At 36.1% G+C, this 16,860-nt stretch overlaps 2 protein-coding genes and 1 long non-coding RNA gene across 4 annotated transcripts; 2 read left to right on the top strand and 1 right to left on the bottom strand.

The window, feature by feature from the left end:
• The first annotated feature begins 609 nt into the window (after positions 1 to 609).
• On the top strand, positions 610 to 3,190 carry LOC112327309 (uncharacterized). The gene is made up of 2 exons (XR_002981496.2): positions 610 to 1,709; positions 1,834 to 3,190. It is a non-coding gene; the product is annotated as an uncharacterized LOC112327309 (long non-coding RNA).
• Positions 3,191 to 3,702: 512 nt separating this feature from the next.
• Positions 3,703 to 7,419, bottom strand: LOC18109476 (PHD finger protein Alfin1). Its single transcript, XM_006387696.3, has 5 exons — positions 7,115 to 7,419; positions 6,957 to 6,989; positions 5,444 to 5,672; positions 4,309 to 4,438; positions 3,703 to 4,211 (listed from the first exon to the last, which is right to left on the bottom strand). Exons 1-5 carry the CDS (start codon positions 7,209 to 7,211, stop codon positions 3,936 to 3,938), a joined length of 765 nt encoding a protein of 254 aa, XP_006387758.1. The 5' UTR covers positions 7,212 to 7,419; the 3' UTR covers positions 3,703 to 3,935.
• Positions 7,420 to 8,381: 962 nt separating this feature from the next.
• LOC18098382 (uncharacterized) lies at positions 8,382 to 14,450 on the top strand. Of its 2 annotated transcripts, none has more exons than XM_006385041.3 (10): positions 8,382 to 8,549; positions 8,850 to 9,118; positions 9,212 to 9,545; positions 9,654 to 9,878; positions 10,292 to 10,551; positions 11,093 to 11,328; positions 12,528 to 12,653; positions 13,056 to 13,241; positions 13,760 to 13,897; positions 14,026 to 14,450. In XM_006385041.3, exons 2-10 carry the CDS (start codon positions 8,965 to 8,967, stop codon positions 14,326 to 14,328), a joined length of 1,962 nt encoding a protein of 653 aa, XP_006385103.3. In that variant the 5' UTR covers positions 8,382 to 8,549; positions 8,850 to 8,964; the 3' UTR covers positions 14,329 to 14,450. The 2 variants fall into 2 exon arrangements, with proteins under 2 accessions (XP_006385103.3, XP_024454359.2); XM_024598591.2 differs by having other exon boundaries at positions 8,877 to 9,118.
• The last annotated feature ends 2,410 nt before the right edge of the window (positions 14,451 to 16,860 follow it).

Here is a 16,860-nt window from a genome sequence, read left to right on the forward strand (position 1 = left end):
CGGAGATTTATATTGACAATCGATCAGCAATCGCATTGGCAAAGAACCCAGTGTATCATGAGAGGAGCAAACACATTGATACACGTCATCACTTTATCCGGGAACATGTGAAGAATGAAGAAGTCCAACTGATATCTTGCAACACAAATGATCAAGTTGCTGACATCTTCACAAAGCCATTAAAAGGAGAAGTATTTATCCGATTAAAGTTCATGCTTGGCATGACATCCCTCGATTGAGTTTAAAGGGGAGATTTGTTGAATATTAAACTCAATCTAGATGGTCAAGGAAGGCAACCACCAGCTGCCACCGACCAGCCGCCAGCCACCAGCTGCATGCCGCCTTCACACCACCGTCCACAGCCGCCTTCACACTTGAAGGTTGAATTATCTTGTTTTGAATTCCTGTATAAATAACAAGCTAAGCTTATGTTATTCTGTGTGGAGAGAGTAGAGAGAAACACTAGAGAGAGAGAGAGAGAGGGCGTGTATTGTGTTAAGCTTTTGTGTTAAGTAATTGTAAGCTTGTGTTCTTGTAATAAAACAGTGTGTTTTATCCCCTCCGAGTGTTTCAAAGCCACCACCAGTGGTTTCTCCCACCAACAGAAAGAAGAGGGTGTTAAAAGCATGCAGCCGTGGAGGATTACTGGAAGAAGGCCAGAGGGTTTTTGAATCAATTGAAACCCATCTGTAGATCATTCTGCTTTCATGGTTGATTTGTTAGCTACGCCAGGGAAACTCGATGAAGCAAAGAGATTGAATGGTAGCATGCCACTGAAGCCCCACGCAGGAATTCATGGCTCCCTTTTAAAACCTAGCAGAATCCATATTAGAATTGAACTAGGGGAACTTGCTGCAAACATAGCTCTTTGAGCTTGAACCCCAAAACTCAGGAAATTATGTTTTGCTTCCAAACATGTGTGCCTTTGCAGGAATGGGGAGATGCTGAGGAGGGCAGAGAAATGATGAAGAAGGAGTATAGAAGGCAACTATAAACATGTATACTACTATACGGGTTTGTAGTAGGAGATAGATCGCATGATAAAACAAATGAAATTTATGAGCTGTTGGCCGAACTTGGAAACAAAATGAGAAGGCTTGGGTGCACAGAGCTAACAACAGCTGTGTGCTTAGAGATGTTGCTGAAGAAGAGAGAAGAAATGGTGGGAACTCATAGTGAGAGAAACTGGCCTTTGTTTTGATCTTCTTGTTAGTGAACCAGGTTTTGATTTTCTTTGTTGCAGAGAGGGGCATAAAGATCCTTCAGCGTTGAATATTTGGACAGTTTCTTTGATGATCGTGAGCTCTAAAGTACACAATGATAGCAGTGATGTTATGAGCATATTGATAATTACTTGATAAAAGGTTAATTTAATTAAAGAAGATTAACCTAAAAGTCTATTAGGTAGGACATAGGAGACTAGTATGCCTGCAATTGTCGACGGATGAGCTGCCTACATGGCATGGCGGCAACATTGTGTGCGGCCGACCATGCATAAGTTGAGTGGTCATAGATTTCCAATCTGTGGTTTACAAAAGTAAATTTATATGATGGAGCAAGTAAGTCCATGCAAGGAAAATGCCAAGAAGGCAGGATGAAGCAAGCAGCCCATGAGCAAGCACAAGGCAAGAAGATGGCATGAAGATTGTGGAGTCAAATCATCTTACCGCTATCCCATATGCCAGAACTTGGAAGTTATTCCTCAATGAGTTAGTACAGTATTATCTTTAATTTACAAGCAATTCAATTGCGAAACTATAAGCTTAGATACTAGATAGATCATTGAAGAATCTGTTTAAAGGATATAAATGCTCTTTTCCTCTGGTTCTGCAGGAGGACATGCCAGGCTTTGGCTATAATCGTGACCAACTTCAATTTGTTTGAGTATCCAGTGAATTATGGGGATAATGTCTCTGTGTTTCTTACAGATGGGCAAATCTAATACACATGGAGGCTTGATTTTGGCCAGCACTTTGGTATTTGGTGATACTTTTATCCTGCTTCTGAGATATCAAGACTTTGAAAATGGTGATGGAATTGTGCAGGTGTTTGTCATGGGATTGGGATCTATACTGAAGGCTTGCCAACCAGTTCAAATTAACTTCAATGGAAACTATCATAAGACAATCTAACTTGGGATAGCTTGGTCGTTGTTGTATCAATTATTATTTAAACGACGATCTTCCTCGTGGTAATATCTTTTTCGTAGTGGTTCATTTTCTTCCTCCTCCTTCCTTCGAAGAAATGCAAGAAAACTTTGAAGCTTTAAATAAATCTCGTCAAGCCCACAAGAATAAATCTCTACTTCTACCTCAAGCCATTTTTTCCCTGTGTTTCCCTTTCTCCTCCACTCGATTCCTTAAGAATATGTGAACGCATACACAAATGTCAACCGTTAGTCGTTGGTGAGACCTAATCAATCTTCCAGGAGTTTCTCAGCAATGTCCCGCATGAATAAATAAACCTAACCCTAACCCTAACCCTAACCGTGCACGTCAACATCAAAGCACATGGTTTTATAGCTTGGACTAGCAGTGGTGAGTCCGTTGGTTCCATCATTCCATTGAAGCACCTAGGTTCAAGTATTAAAATAAGAGATAGCACCTTACAATATCCTGAATTGTTTGCTGTCTATAAATACCTTTTCCTCTTCACCTCTCCACTAAACCAACCAAAGCCTGGTACACAAAGCTTGTGATTGGATTTTGCACTATAAATAGCCCTTTTCCTCTTCACCTCTCCACTAGACCAACCAAAGCCTGGTATCTACAAAGCTTGTGACGATGGAGGCATTATACCCCAGCTCAGAGTTCAACTTGAAAGAGGTGCCAAGAGGACATCTGAGCTACTTGATCGGAGGAGGCGGGGCCACTGTTTCCGTTCTCTTTGTCTGCTGGATGCTGTATGTGTTGATGAACAAATACAACTTCTCCATAGGTTGTAAATGCTCCATCTCCAAGTCCCAATTGCGTGACATTGAGTCAGTCCCAAGCTAATGACATTTAATTTATATACAAGGGATTTCTGGACTTTGATTCGACTAGTCTGTGCATCTTCATGCTAGCTTGGGTTTTTATTTTTTCTTAAAAAAAGATGACAAGTCATTTTTATTCGAAATAAAAATTTAGTGATTTTTTGTGCTATATATGTAATTAAAAAAATAAATAATAGATTCCCATTTTGGCTGTCCTGTTTGTTTATGAAATGGATGCTCTGTTTATTTCTATGATTCGATATCTATATACCTTACGCACTATAATTTTATATAAATCTCATTAAAAAATAATGTATAATTTATAACCTTTTGAAACCACAAACCAAAGCACAGCCTGGCTTGCATCAAACTACGGAAAACAACAGAGAAGAAAAATACATTGGAATTCCTTTAAACTATTTGCAGGGTTACTAATTCTCTCCAATTCCAACTAATTGATAGGTCAAAATATTTCATGCAAAAATAGTACAAAAATGTACAACTAGCATCTTAAGAAAAAAAAAAAAAAAAATCTCTTTCTCGATCCTACACTACGTTCCCACACTCTGGGGTTCCTCAAATCAAATCCCCTCTTGGGAATCAAGAAACACAAAAGACAACAAATCCTTTTCCACGCTTCGATCTGGTGGAAGGGGAGGGGAGTCATTTGAGAGGAGGCTGTAGAAAAAAACATTGCATCCACAAACTGAAAAAATGCACCAACGATATATGAAGAAAATAGCTACAATTGCCACCAACTATTTAACAGCACAATTCCGAAGAAAATTAGACAGAAGGAACAATGAGTAGCCAAACTTAGAAATCCAATCTGCAGTTATTCAAATTCATTGACTAAAGTGGACAACTGGTTCTGATCAACTTTAAAAACGTTAAAGAAAAACTTCTACCCCTTGTCTGCTTTGTTTAAATGATGTTCATCTTTGACTTCCAGCATCTAACTTTAAACCCTAGCTCTCTTGCCACTGCAACTTGGGCACTTGTACTGCTTGATGTGCTCAGCTTTGGCAGGTGTAATCTTGACGCATTTTCCATGGAACCATTTCTCACACATATCACAGCAAATCCAGAACTCATCAGTTCCATAGCTTTCACCACATGCTCCACAAGTAGCACCCTGTTCATCGTCTTCTTCTTCCTCTTCCCCACTCTCATAGTCTTCCTTGGGTGGTGCAGATACCTTTATAGCCTTAGTCTGGGACTCAGGTTGCCGGGATTGCTTAAAGGCCACATCCAAACAGCAAAAGAAATTGTAATCAGAACAGTAATGAGAAAGGAGTAACATATAGTTTTTAATGTGACTCGTAACTTCTTACCATCTTCCCACTTGATTTGCTTTTGCCACTGTTGTTGTGAGTGGCAGTTTGGTCCTTAGGTTGCTTAACATTTCCAGACACGGCCTCGAATATTGTGGGGAGCTCATTTATCATCTGGAAAAGCCTCTTCCTGTTAAGTCAAAAGTTCAATCACAATTAGATTGATGTTCTTATTTGTGTTTTGTATCCCAAGTTGCTCGCTAGTGTGTGTGTGTGTGTGTGGGGGGGGGGGGGGGCAATTGGAGCAAGCAAGATAAGTATTTAAATCTTTGCCTAGGACTCTGAATATTGTATAAAGAAACAAGACTCCCTATATATGTCATCTAAAAAATGAGGTCCTTGTAGATGAGTAAACCACAATAATATCAATTTTTTAAGACATCTAAATCAACAGCGGACAAAATCATTCCAGATCTGCTATATTGAACACCATGTTTTGGAATTAATACACTCAAAAAGATGAAAATAAAGAGTCATTGCCTTATGCTAAATTTATGGCATGTTTAAATTTGTAAAGGATATGAAAGGTAACTACAAAGTGCACCAGATTTCATCAGCGCCCTTTACTAATAAAGCACTTTTTAAGAAATAGTCTAAGCTAACGACTAAGAAATAGAAAGAAGCAAAAGAGAAAGGAAGCACCAGAGTGATTTGAGCCCATAAAAACAACTCAAACTGCATATGGAAAGAAAACGATTCCATTCCAAATAGCATTGAAACAATTTAATTCCTCAAATTAATGAACATGGTTTTGGATTTTTTTCCTTATAGATGTCTGTTCCAGATGTTTCATGGTTCACGTCAATCATCGATTATGTATGTGGTCATAACTGAGTTATAAGATCACATGCAAGGTGATGCTAAATTGAAATGCAAAAACAAGTTGATCCAAAGAAAATGCACAGATTAGACACCATCAAGAAGCCAGATACCGAGCAGTTCACTCAGTTGATAAAAAGAACCAAACTAGAAATGTCCAAAATAAGTTTAAGACCAGGTGCAAAATTATACATTTCAGGGAAAAGAGAATGAAGTGGTTTGCACTTGTATATTTCAAATTTAAACTTGGCAAAACCAGTTGTAAATTAAAACAGCATCTTAAGGCCATATTGGCAAGAAGAAAACTCAATCATACCTTTCATTCTTACCAAACCCAAAACGTGCACCAAAATAAAATGCAACAGCAAGCAACCATGAATCACTGTGAACTGCAACAAGGGATAACCAGTCCTTCTCTTGCATCCCATCCCTGGCAAAATTTATACCTAGTGCAGGCTCAGGAAGTTCAGGGGGCACCTCCTCCACAGGCAGGTTAACTTCCCATGTCTCATTTGGAAGTCCATAGAGACACAAGTTCTCCTTATCTGCAAACTCAAATTTGATATCATGATGTGCCTATTCATTCAAAATAAATACAATCAATCATGTAGATTTCCACGCGCATATATGTAATAGGTGGACTAGGAGCACATGCTATAATTTCCACAAAATCATTGACCTCCAACCTTCTTTTAAAGCTCAGGTTCGAGATATCCTCCATAATCTACCTCAAAATGATCAAATAGATATAAATGAAATGGAATAAGATCGCTACTCAAGAAAGCATTTCATTTTGCAAAGCACACGGAAGACAAAATAAATTATAATAATTGAAATTCCTTCACCATAAGATAAGCAGGAAATCACCACATCACTAATGATTTTGCTTTTTCCTTGTTTTGTGACAATGATACAAACAAAATCTTTGTTTCCCAGCACTTCCATACTAGAGATACTATATGCACATGCTATAATACTCATTTCCCGAGTCTATGTACACATATTTTCTTTAATTCAGTCCACAAGAGGAGGAAGCTAAACCCCAAGAATAGTTACCCATGCACATGGATGTCCTAAATTCCTAAGTGGTAAGATTTCTCAAAATGGTGTGTAATGAATTGCACATTGCTCACTGTGATTTTAAACTGAATGTCAAAGATCTGCAATCTGTATTCCAGGTGATTATTTCAAATATTGAAAACATAACATGGCCAATAATGAATTTGGTAAAGGAAGTACTCCCACATGAGGCTTGCACTTGAGAATGAGTGGACAAAAAATGTCAATTGACAGCAACTATCAAACTCAAAATATTATGGGCCACCTTAAACCGTTAGATATTGGGGATTTTATCCGATTATGCAACCATCAGCAATGAGGTTTGCAGTCACAGCAAGCCTTAGGTGAATGGATATTGAAACCGTGCATGAAACACTCGTTGCGGAAGAGAAACAACTGGGGATTCAGAACAGAAAAAGTTATATACTGAAAAACACAGCTGTATTTTGTTAAAATCAAAACCACTGTTAGCATATTACAGTACTTTCACTCCTCACAAAATCACTCGGCGGCTCTTGGTGTATAAAAACAACGAAAACACAGAAACAGCAACAGAAAGACAAAGCTCAAGACATCCTCCACTCAAACATACCCATATTTGAAAACAAAAGAAAACGTAAAATTCATACCGCAAACAGTAAAAAAAACACCTTAAAAAAACAAGATCATAAACTTCACACATAATACATCAAAATTTACGTAAAAACATACACAAATTTAAAACAAAATAACAAAAACAACGAAAGAAAATTAGAGAGAGAAAAACCCACCAGGGTCACACTGCTGGTAAAACTTCTCAACATCTGCAAGCAAAAAAGAAACAAACCCATCAACTAATTTAAAAAACAAACAAAAACCAATAAAGAAAACACAGAAATAAAGCATAAAAAGGTAAATTTAGCCAAGAAAATAAAAATTAAGAACAAACCAGAAGTAAGAGCCTTGATTAAACCAGAGCGTCTGCCTTTGAAATCACTAAAAACTTCTTCAACGGTACGCGGTATAGGATGCGGTGTTCCCTCCATTTACAATCTCTCTCTCTCTCTGTCTATATCTCTCAAGAAAACGAGATAATAATGCAGTTTGTGGCCTTAATTGAAGGAATTAATTAGGGTTTTTGTTGTTCATAGATGAAATAAGGCCCTCCTCCTAGCCTAGGGTTTGCTGCTCTGCTCTGCTCTCCTCTCTTGTTTTTCAATTTATTTTTCCGATTTGATTTGTGGGTAAACAGAAACTTCCTTTTATCTATATCTATGTCCATGTCGTCTATTTAGAATTAGAGAGTTGAATTTATTATTTAATTCCCATGTATATATATATCAAACTATATAATATAAAAATATACAAAAGAGAACATTACTTTTATAAAAATAATTTTTTATTTTATGACATGCATTTTAAAACTAAAATTACGAGATAAACCCGAGTCAATAGGTTAATTTAAATTAACATTGTTTTAACCCTAGTTAATTTTTTTTTGGTCACACTTCGCCTTAGGTTGAAGGTTTGGTCCGTTGCCAGATGAATTCCATGTTATTTGTCATCTAATGTATAAACACCACCAATAAGGGGTTGGTCCGGCAATAAAATACTTTGTCCTTAAGTTATTAAACCCGATATATCAATGAACCAATTTAAAACCAGGGTCAATTTCAGGTGAATCTCAAACAACATATTTCAAGTTTTTTTTTTTAAATCAAACAAAATTTTATTTAAATTTCAATTATATTAATATGATCACATATTGATTTACTGGATCAAGTCAACTCTAATTAAATTTAATATAAAACTAAGTCTAAACAAGTTTTAAATAGAAAATCTAGATTAACTGTAAGGTCAAGTTTAAAGTTTAATAACACTGCAAGATAAAAAAAAAAAATTACATATTTTATGATTTCATTTATAAAAGTTCATATTTGTTAGTTACGGCAATATCCACTGTTTTAAAATTTAATTTGATTCGGTAGACTAATTCATTGCTTAGAATCTAGATTGAAGCAAAATCTTAATAAAAATAATAAAAAATTATTATGATATAACCCAATTAAAAACTCAGTTAACTCGTGATCGGATAGCATGAGAACACTCAATCAATACCAATTGATTTTTTTTTATTTTTTAATGATATTTTTTTTAGTTTTTATAAAATAAAAAAATAAATTAACTCTATTTAGCTAGGCAATCTTATCTATCTGACTTGTAATCATGTGCTTCGCTGTTGGTCCGGTTCGGGTTTAAAAACTACCGCAATACGTGGGATCGAAGCATTGCCGCGAAAACAAATGCATGTAAGCAATACTTTGTAAGCATAGAAAAAGAAAAGGGAAGACAGGAGTAGGAGCCCGTTTTGAGCAGAGCAGCAGGTACCGTACTTTGCTTTTCTTGCTTGATTCAATGCTTTAAAAACGAAGTAACCCTTTTATGTTGATGTGTTAATCTGTTCATTCACCCTTTCTTTCACTATGTCACCAAGTGTTCGATAAAATTCCCCAACCACATGAAAAGAAACCGACCCAACATAGTTCAAGGGCTTTCCATGCCCTTTTTTGTTTTTTTTTTTTTTTTCTGTATCTCAAGCCCATCAATGAGTTATTTTGTTCATGCTTTATGGTGTTTATTGTTTATTTTTAAGTGTTTTGATTATTGTTTCATTTCTATTGCAGTTACAAGGCATTTCATTTCTATTGCAGTTACAACGCATATAGCAGATTTGAAGAGTCGATTTTTTTTTATACCTTTTTAAGTGGCAAGTTCTGATTGCGTTGGTACTGAAACTGTATGTCTCATTCATGGGTTCGGGCTCTTTCATCACGAAAGAGGCATTATGGTGTAGGAATCCTACATAGAAGCATTAGCAGCAGCAGCGGCTCCTGCTGCTCACATTTTTCCAAAGTGAACAATGAGAATAACCCCCTATTTACAGTTTCATTCAGTAAGTGTTCTTCACAAACTACTAATTAGATTTTGCTTCTTGTAGACATGTGAAACATATTTTGGACTCATCAAACTTGTTATTGATGTACAGGATCATTGTTTAATAATGCCAACATTATAAATGGAAATACTTTAATACCTCCTGATTTAAAGTGTTGTCCGTTAGCCCCAAGATGGCACCTTTATCGGGGGTATGTCTCCGTGGTTCAACAGAAGATGCCAGAGTTGGTTTCTGGTTCAGGTGAAGATGTAACAAGCAGTGATTTGGAGCAGCTTGATTTTTGTTCTGACGATGGTGGTACTGACAAGAAAGTCAAGGTTGTGTATGAAAAACCAATTGACTTTACCAAAATTGACACGAACCTGCTTCCAACTGTCATTATTGTTGGACGTCCAAATGTGGGGAAATCGGCTTTATACAACCGGTTAGTTTCATTGGGTGTACATGTAAAGGGCCAACATCTTTTTGATGCAACTCCATGATGTTTTTATGAGATTTATTAGTTTATTAATCTATTTGTGGCTATCTATAGGCTGATTCGGAGGAGGGAAGCTCTTGTGTATAACACGCCAGATGATCATGTTACTCGAGATATAAGAGAAGGCATTGCCAAATTGGGTGATTTGCGGTTTAAAGTGTTGGACTCAGCTGGCTTAGAAACAGAAGCAGCTTCAGGGTCTATTCTTCAGAGAACAACTAGCATGACTGCAAATGTGCTCGCAAGAACTCAATTTGCAGTATTCTTGATAGATGTGAGGTCAGTCTGTATCTTAAGTCTGAATTCACTTCAAAATCACAAGATGGTAAATAAGTTGGGAAAATTGTGAATATGGCATATGTCCCAAGTAGAAAAAATTGAAAGAGTTCATGTCACATATGACAAAAAAAAGAAAAGAAAAAATGAGGCATATATTGCCAAGTTGCATATGACCTTGGTTTTTTTTTTTTTTTTTTGCATTATGTGAGATGCTAGTGTCTGACAAGCAAGTTTGTACCCCTATATGCTACAGAAATAGACAGTAGAATTATTTTATGGAAGCTGAAACATGCTACCAACTTTTACCTATATTGCTTGATTCCTTCTTAGAACTTAGTATTGACCATTGTAGGTTAACAAAATATCCATTGGTGTAAATTTTTTACCATTTCTTGGTGTTATATTGTGATCAGAGCTGGATTGCATCCATTGGATTTGGATGTTGGGAAGTGGTTTCGCAAACATGCACCTGGAATCAAGCCTATAGTAGCAATGAATAAATCTGAATCACTTTGTGATGGTGTTGGCTCTATTTCTGATGCTGCTGATGAAGCCCGAATGCTAGGATTTGGGGATCCGATTGCAATATCTGCTGAGACGGGGCTGGGTATGGCAGCTCTCCACGATGCTCTTCAGCCTTTGATTGAGGATTACATGCTCCAAGTTTTAAACAGTAAGATTACCTTTGCTTTATAGGATTTGGTATTGCAAGATTTTCAGATTTTTTATTTTGTTTTATTCTGAGCTTACTTGTTAGTTGCACAAGCTAAATGTCCTTCCATAGAGGTAGTCTGGGTCATCTTGATGGCTTGATTGAATGAGGTCCTCAATTCATCTTGATCCAGGACTTTGGAGCACAAATCTAGCATTGTCTCTGGAAAATGATCAAAGTCTGTGAGTAGGCATCTGGAAAGAGAGTGTTAAATTGTCGAGTCATTTTGTGGACATGACTTTTATTTTGATATTCTTTAAAGATGACTATGCACAAGAATACAAAATGAAAAGGCAAAGAAATTAAATTCTTAAAAGTTCTATAAATTTAGGCAACATGCACCTTGTTTGTTTGGGTCAAGCTTTTATATAAAATAAGAACATTATTGCTCCTAAAATAAGAACATTACATCTTAATCATAGGGTGTTGCTTTGTGATGGATTGTTTGCTTATGCCATTATCATAATTTTTTAATCCTACTATGCTTTTTGATTAATCCAAGATAATTGTGACCAAGACAATGGGTATGGCCCCAGTCATGTTGATGATGTTGCTGGTGAAGTTGATGAGTCCAAGTTACCATTACAGTTAGCAATCATAGGAAGACCAAATGTTGGAAAGTCAACCTTGTTGAATACTTTGTTACAAGAAGAACGTGTGCTGGTGGGTCCAGAGGTTGGTCTGACGAGAGATTCTGTCAGAACCCAGTTCCAATATGAGGGAAGAACTATATATCTGGTAATAATCCGTATTTTGTGTTTCTTATTGTATTTTAGATCTAATGCATCACTGCTGCAAATTCACAGCATACCAGTTTTTCAAGGTTCAAATTAGCCTGTGTCCCTTCCTGTGCTCGTGGATGCTATTAGTTGCGTAGATGCATCTTCAAGGGTTTATGTACCTCACTCAGCTTTTTTGTTTTGGAAGAGAATGGATCTCTATTGAAAAAACAGTAAATCAGGATGCTATTAGTTGCATAGATGCATCTTCAAGGGTTTATGTACCTCACTCAGCTTTTTTGTTTTGGAAGAGAATGGATATCTAATGAAAAAACAGTAAATCAGGAAATATAAATAAAAAGAAGATGCACAGAGAGTTAATTGTTGGTTGCTCTCTCAACTGGGACAGGTGCAGAGTGAATAATTATTGTTTGGTGTAACAAGGAGACTACTGATGCTTGGCTTAGTCCAAGAACAACTATAATTGTAGTTTGTCTGTGCAGCCAACATTCAGGTTGTTGTGTTGGGCACAGGTGCTTACAGTTTGGGATAGTTGGGATTGTGACAAGAGGAAGAGTTTGTTTTGGTGTTGGAAATTCTTGAATAAGGTGGTCTCTCATATAATTTACATTTCTAATTTGACTTAGGGGTTGGTGGATTGTAGTTTGCCTTAACTCTGTAATTTTTCCAATGCAATCTTGATTAAGGTTTGGTTTTGAATTTTATTATTGAAATTTTCAATTAATTTAGGGTTTTGATATGATGAATTCATCTAACATTCTTACTCCCATTGGGGTTTATTCCTTAGTGCATATGTAGACATGAAAGTTGGATCTAACTTCGAAAATTTGTATGGACTTATCAAATGGGTATGCATTCCCAAGTTCTGCTGGATTGAACTGAGAATAAAATGCTATAGCTACATTGATACAACAATTTAAAAACTACAGGGTCAATAATGATGCAACCTGTAAATGATGATTTTGTTCCCTACTTGAGCGAGATCAAGAATTGTCATTTGTAGTTAACCTATCTTTTATTTTGGCACATAATGATCCTATTGCCATCAACTGAAATACATTGGACACTTGGATCTAGTCCAATAAGACTCCATGAAGTAATATTCTGGATAAAATGTAATTGATTTTTGCGAGCCTTGGTTCTTAGATTAACTTATTATTATACTTGTTACATAATGTTTTGGGTTTGGTTATTCAGGTTGACACTGCAGGTTGGTTGCAAAGAACAGGTCTAGAAAAAGGACCATCATCACTGAGTGTGATGCAATCAAGAAAGAATTTGATGAGGGCTCAAGTGGTTGCTTTGGTACTTGATGCTGAAGAGGTGTGTCTCACATTTATTGTACTCTTTTCATCTGTTAGAAGGAAGAAATTTGCACAGTCAATATGACTATATCTGTCTGAGTGTCTTTTTAATTTGCCTCTTGGAGGTGCTTCTCTTGTATGCTTCCTGTCACGTAGAGCAGTCCTATGTGGGGCCCTCTTATATATTTTGACTTGTCAATAAAGATAGACAAAAATACTGAAGGTTTTCGAACCCTTCAGTCCTGTTAAAGTTTGTGATGCTTGATATAGATGGGTCTTACAGAGTCAAATGCAGTAAAATGACAATGGTTGGAAAAATTTATGCATGAAGAACATGCACTGCACAATATTATAACTTGGGGCAGGTATCTTCCCATTTCTAATGCTTTTCTTTGCTATGCTATTTGTGTATGGGAATAAGGTTGTGAAAGCTAGACGTAGTATGACACATGCTGAAGTAGTTATAGCAAGAAGGGCAGTGGAAGAGGGCCGTGGCTTGGTTGTTATTGTGAACAAGATGGATCTTCTGAAAGGGAAACGAAATTCAACATTATTTGACAAGGTCATGGAAGCTGTTCCTTTAGAAATTCAGACGGTTATACCTCAGGTTTGTCTAATTATATTTTGTTGTCACTGTTATTTTATACAGTTATACCCAGGTGGTGTTATCTTAGGTGATTTCACACAGTGCATGCACACACACACACACACACACACACTAGCGAGACTGATTATCAGTTTTCTTTTATATAGAGTTGAAGTCTTTTTAATTTTGGCATGTAGATTTTTTTTAAGATAAGACAATATATTTCATATTGACCAATAAAGTCTCTTAGATACATGTGATGATTCTTTAAAATCTAAGGATATTTTTGTCAAATTAAATGTTTCAATGCAAAGTTTGTGTTTTATATCTAGTTATGGATGTATAGTTTGGTTTAAAAGTACCTGTAGAAAAAGAAAAAAAAAAAAGAAGGATAGAAGAATCAGAAGCTTCTGATACCTTCAGATGCATTTTGTGGAATAATGCTCTGCTTTCACCATCTAGTTATATTGAAACATTTACGTTTCTCTTAGCTTTTGGGTATATTTGGTGGTGTAGCATTAACTCAGCTCTGTCTGCAGATCACAGGAATACCAGTTGTATTCACTTCAGCATTAGAGGGCAGGGGCCGGATTGCCGTCATGCGTCAGGTCATTGATACATATGAAAAATGGTGCTCAAGGTTGTCCACATCCCGGCTTAACCGTTGGCTGCGCAAGGTCAGCACTTGCTCTTAGCATTTCTCTTTTCCATAACCCAACATCAAGAATTTTACTTCTTTATACCTGTGCGGGCGCTCGTGCTCAGGGTATTGGTTAAAGAACTCTCTGTGTGCCTATTTGCTCAGGTTATGAGCAGGCATTCTTGGAAAGACCAGGCAGCGCAACCCAAGATCAAGTATTTCACCCAAGTGAAGGCCCGTCCACCCACTTTTGTCGCCTTCACAAGCGGGAAGACGCAGCTTTCAGAAACAGACCTCAGGTTCTTAACGAAGTCCTTAAAGGAAGATTTCGACTTGGGTGGGATCCCAATCCGAATCATGCAACGGTCTGTTCCTAGAAAAGGTGGTGGTAACAGAAGCAAAAGCACCCCTTCTGCAGGCAGGATGGCTGAAAGGTTCTTGTCTGACAAGAGAACTGCTGATGTTTAATATGCAACAGTCATAGACTAGTAATTTATCTATGGCTAAAAGAATCTTGTAATTTACAAGGTGTGGATTAACGAACATAAATTTTAAGTTTGTTATATTGTATAGTTGCTATTGCTTTTTAACTTTTCATAGCTGAAATTTTTGTAAGCAGGCTAAGGATTTTTTTGGAAAAGCTATGGTTTTTAGTTGTGGCTGGCCACAACCACAGCTAAAAATCATATTCACAAGTAAAAAGAATATCTTTTGATATATTTTAATAAAAAAATATTTTTGCGAAAGTACCCTGTATTGTATAATCAAACACACATAGTCCTTTGACTTATCACAAAATCACAAAACATCCCTGATGATGTTATCAATTAATCAAATATTAAGAATTTTTTTTTTTAAGAAAGTGTTTGTGAATAGTCTAATAATTTATAATAATTAAGTAAATAAAATTACCTGAAAAATTAAGTAAATAATAAGATTCAATCCATTTTATATATATATAAAAGAAGAAACATGAGATTTAGTGAAAATATGCAAGCATATGTGTCAAGGCATATATAGATATACCACCACAAGACATGGAGGTTATACCGTACGCAAACTTCACCTTCAAAAAGGTCAATCCTCAACCTAAGAGGCAAAACTGCGTTGTAGCTGTTTCTTTATGGAACGTCAACACAGAATTACATGGGCTAGGGAAGAAGGGAGTCCATATATAATGTAAACCCTATTAGGCGACGTAGGAGCACAGTCTACACTGTCATGCCATGGACCTCTCTCTAGCCACCGGCATCCCACTATATACAAGCATATGAACAATACACCCCCACGTTTTGTGTGCACACGCGGAGTCTCCACTGACTTTTCATTAATAATTCGGCAGATTGTGCAACTAGCATCCAAAATATGAATAATTTGGTGCGAACTGAAGCATCTAGACTGTCGTATCAACAATATAATTTGATCATCTCAAAACATATTTGCAGGATTATTCATATTCATATATTCTTCCTGCTAGTATATATATAGACAATTGAAGCAATAATCAATCTTTTATATGAGTAAAACGTACAACGTAGATTATAAGTTATATAAATATCAAAAAACAATAATTTAATGTAATTAAATTTTTATTTTACAAATAGTTCAAAAAATACTTATATAACATGTTGTTTATTGAGCTCGCTCTAATAAAATGCAAGCACACGTACTTGATTATTTTTAAAAAATCATCTAGCACACCACCACCTAGCATTAATATCATGTCAGTTCAATTGTATTTTTCAAAGTTTCAATAACACAATATAAATATATATAATTTCAAAAATAACATCGCAATACCTGCATCCTAGTGGGAGATGAAGTGTAACCTCTATAGTCTGGACTGTCATAGCCGGCAATCTCGGTATCTAGGTCTTGCCCATATATATATATATATATATATATATATATATATATATATATATATGTTCTTATGATCATAACTGTTATTAAATAATTTTTTGTTTGTTAATTTCATGTTAACAACAGTCATTCAAATCTATATAGTTATTAAGATTTTTTTTCGATTCATACTTATAGAAGTAACAAACATCCCCCGACCTGTTTGGCCACCCCTTCATGCATGCGAGACATAGATGTCTGTACAAGCATGCCAATACAACAAATCCCTAGCTATATGTGGGGATGCCATCAAAATTATCCAGGAGCGTCAGATAAAGCAAATGAACATATCTCCATGCAAAATCAATGAATAATACACTGCCAAATAGATGAAATATATATACTCTGGCATACCTACAAACAAATTAAAATAATCATAATAATTAACGTAATCTTAACAAATAATCAACATATTCAAATCATAATTGATTTTGTACCTCCACAAAACTTCCTTGTCAACATCATTTGGTGGTGTAAAAAATATCTCTTCAATCCGCTTAAGATGTATGCTACCCCCTTTTAATTTAGAAGGAGGAGGTGCTAATCCAAATGATCACTAGCATAATGAAATTCTATTATAAACACCAGTAGATGTGACTGCTCGTCCATTAATAGGCAATCCAAGCAAAACCATCACGTCCTATAGTGTCGGTGTCATCTCTGCATGCATAAGATGGAACGTGTGTATCTCACGTCTCTATCGCTCAATCATTGTATGGATCAAGCCCTGGTCAAGCTTGCTATGGTCAAGATAACTGACTTACAAAAAACCAGCCTGGACCAGATATGGTTGGGCTTGCTTATGAAGTCACATCCACCTATGTGTACAATAATAAATAATGGTCTTATTCTGCATAACAATTTAAATTATAATTATTGAAAATATAATATTTAATGATAATTAAATTAAACATAAATTAAAAATATATTAAAATTAAATATTTTTACAATGCTAAGGAATACGTCATTTGATCGATGTCAACCTGCAACCGTATGATAGAAGTGTTGGCGAGTCCGGTAGGCATGTCTCATGCTCAACATACTCATACTCATGCTTTATATGAATATCATATGTGTCACACGGGGGAAGGGGGGCGG

This window comes from Populus trichocarpa, chromosome 4, assembly GCF_000002775.5.
Source record: "Populus trichocarpa isolate Nisqually-1 chromosome 4, P.trichocarpa_v4.1, whole genome shotgun sequence".
Taxonomy (NCBI): domain Eukaryota; kingdom Viridiplantae; phylum Streptophyta; class Magnoliopsida; order Malpighiales; family Salicaceae; genus Populus; species Populus trichocarpa.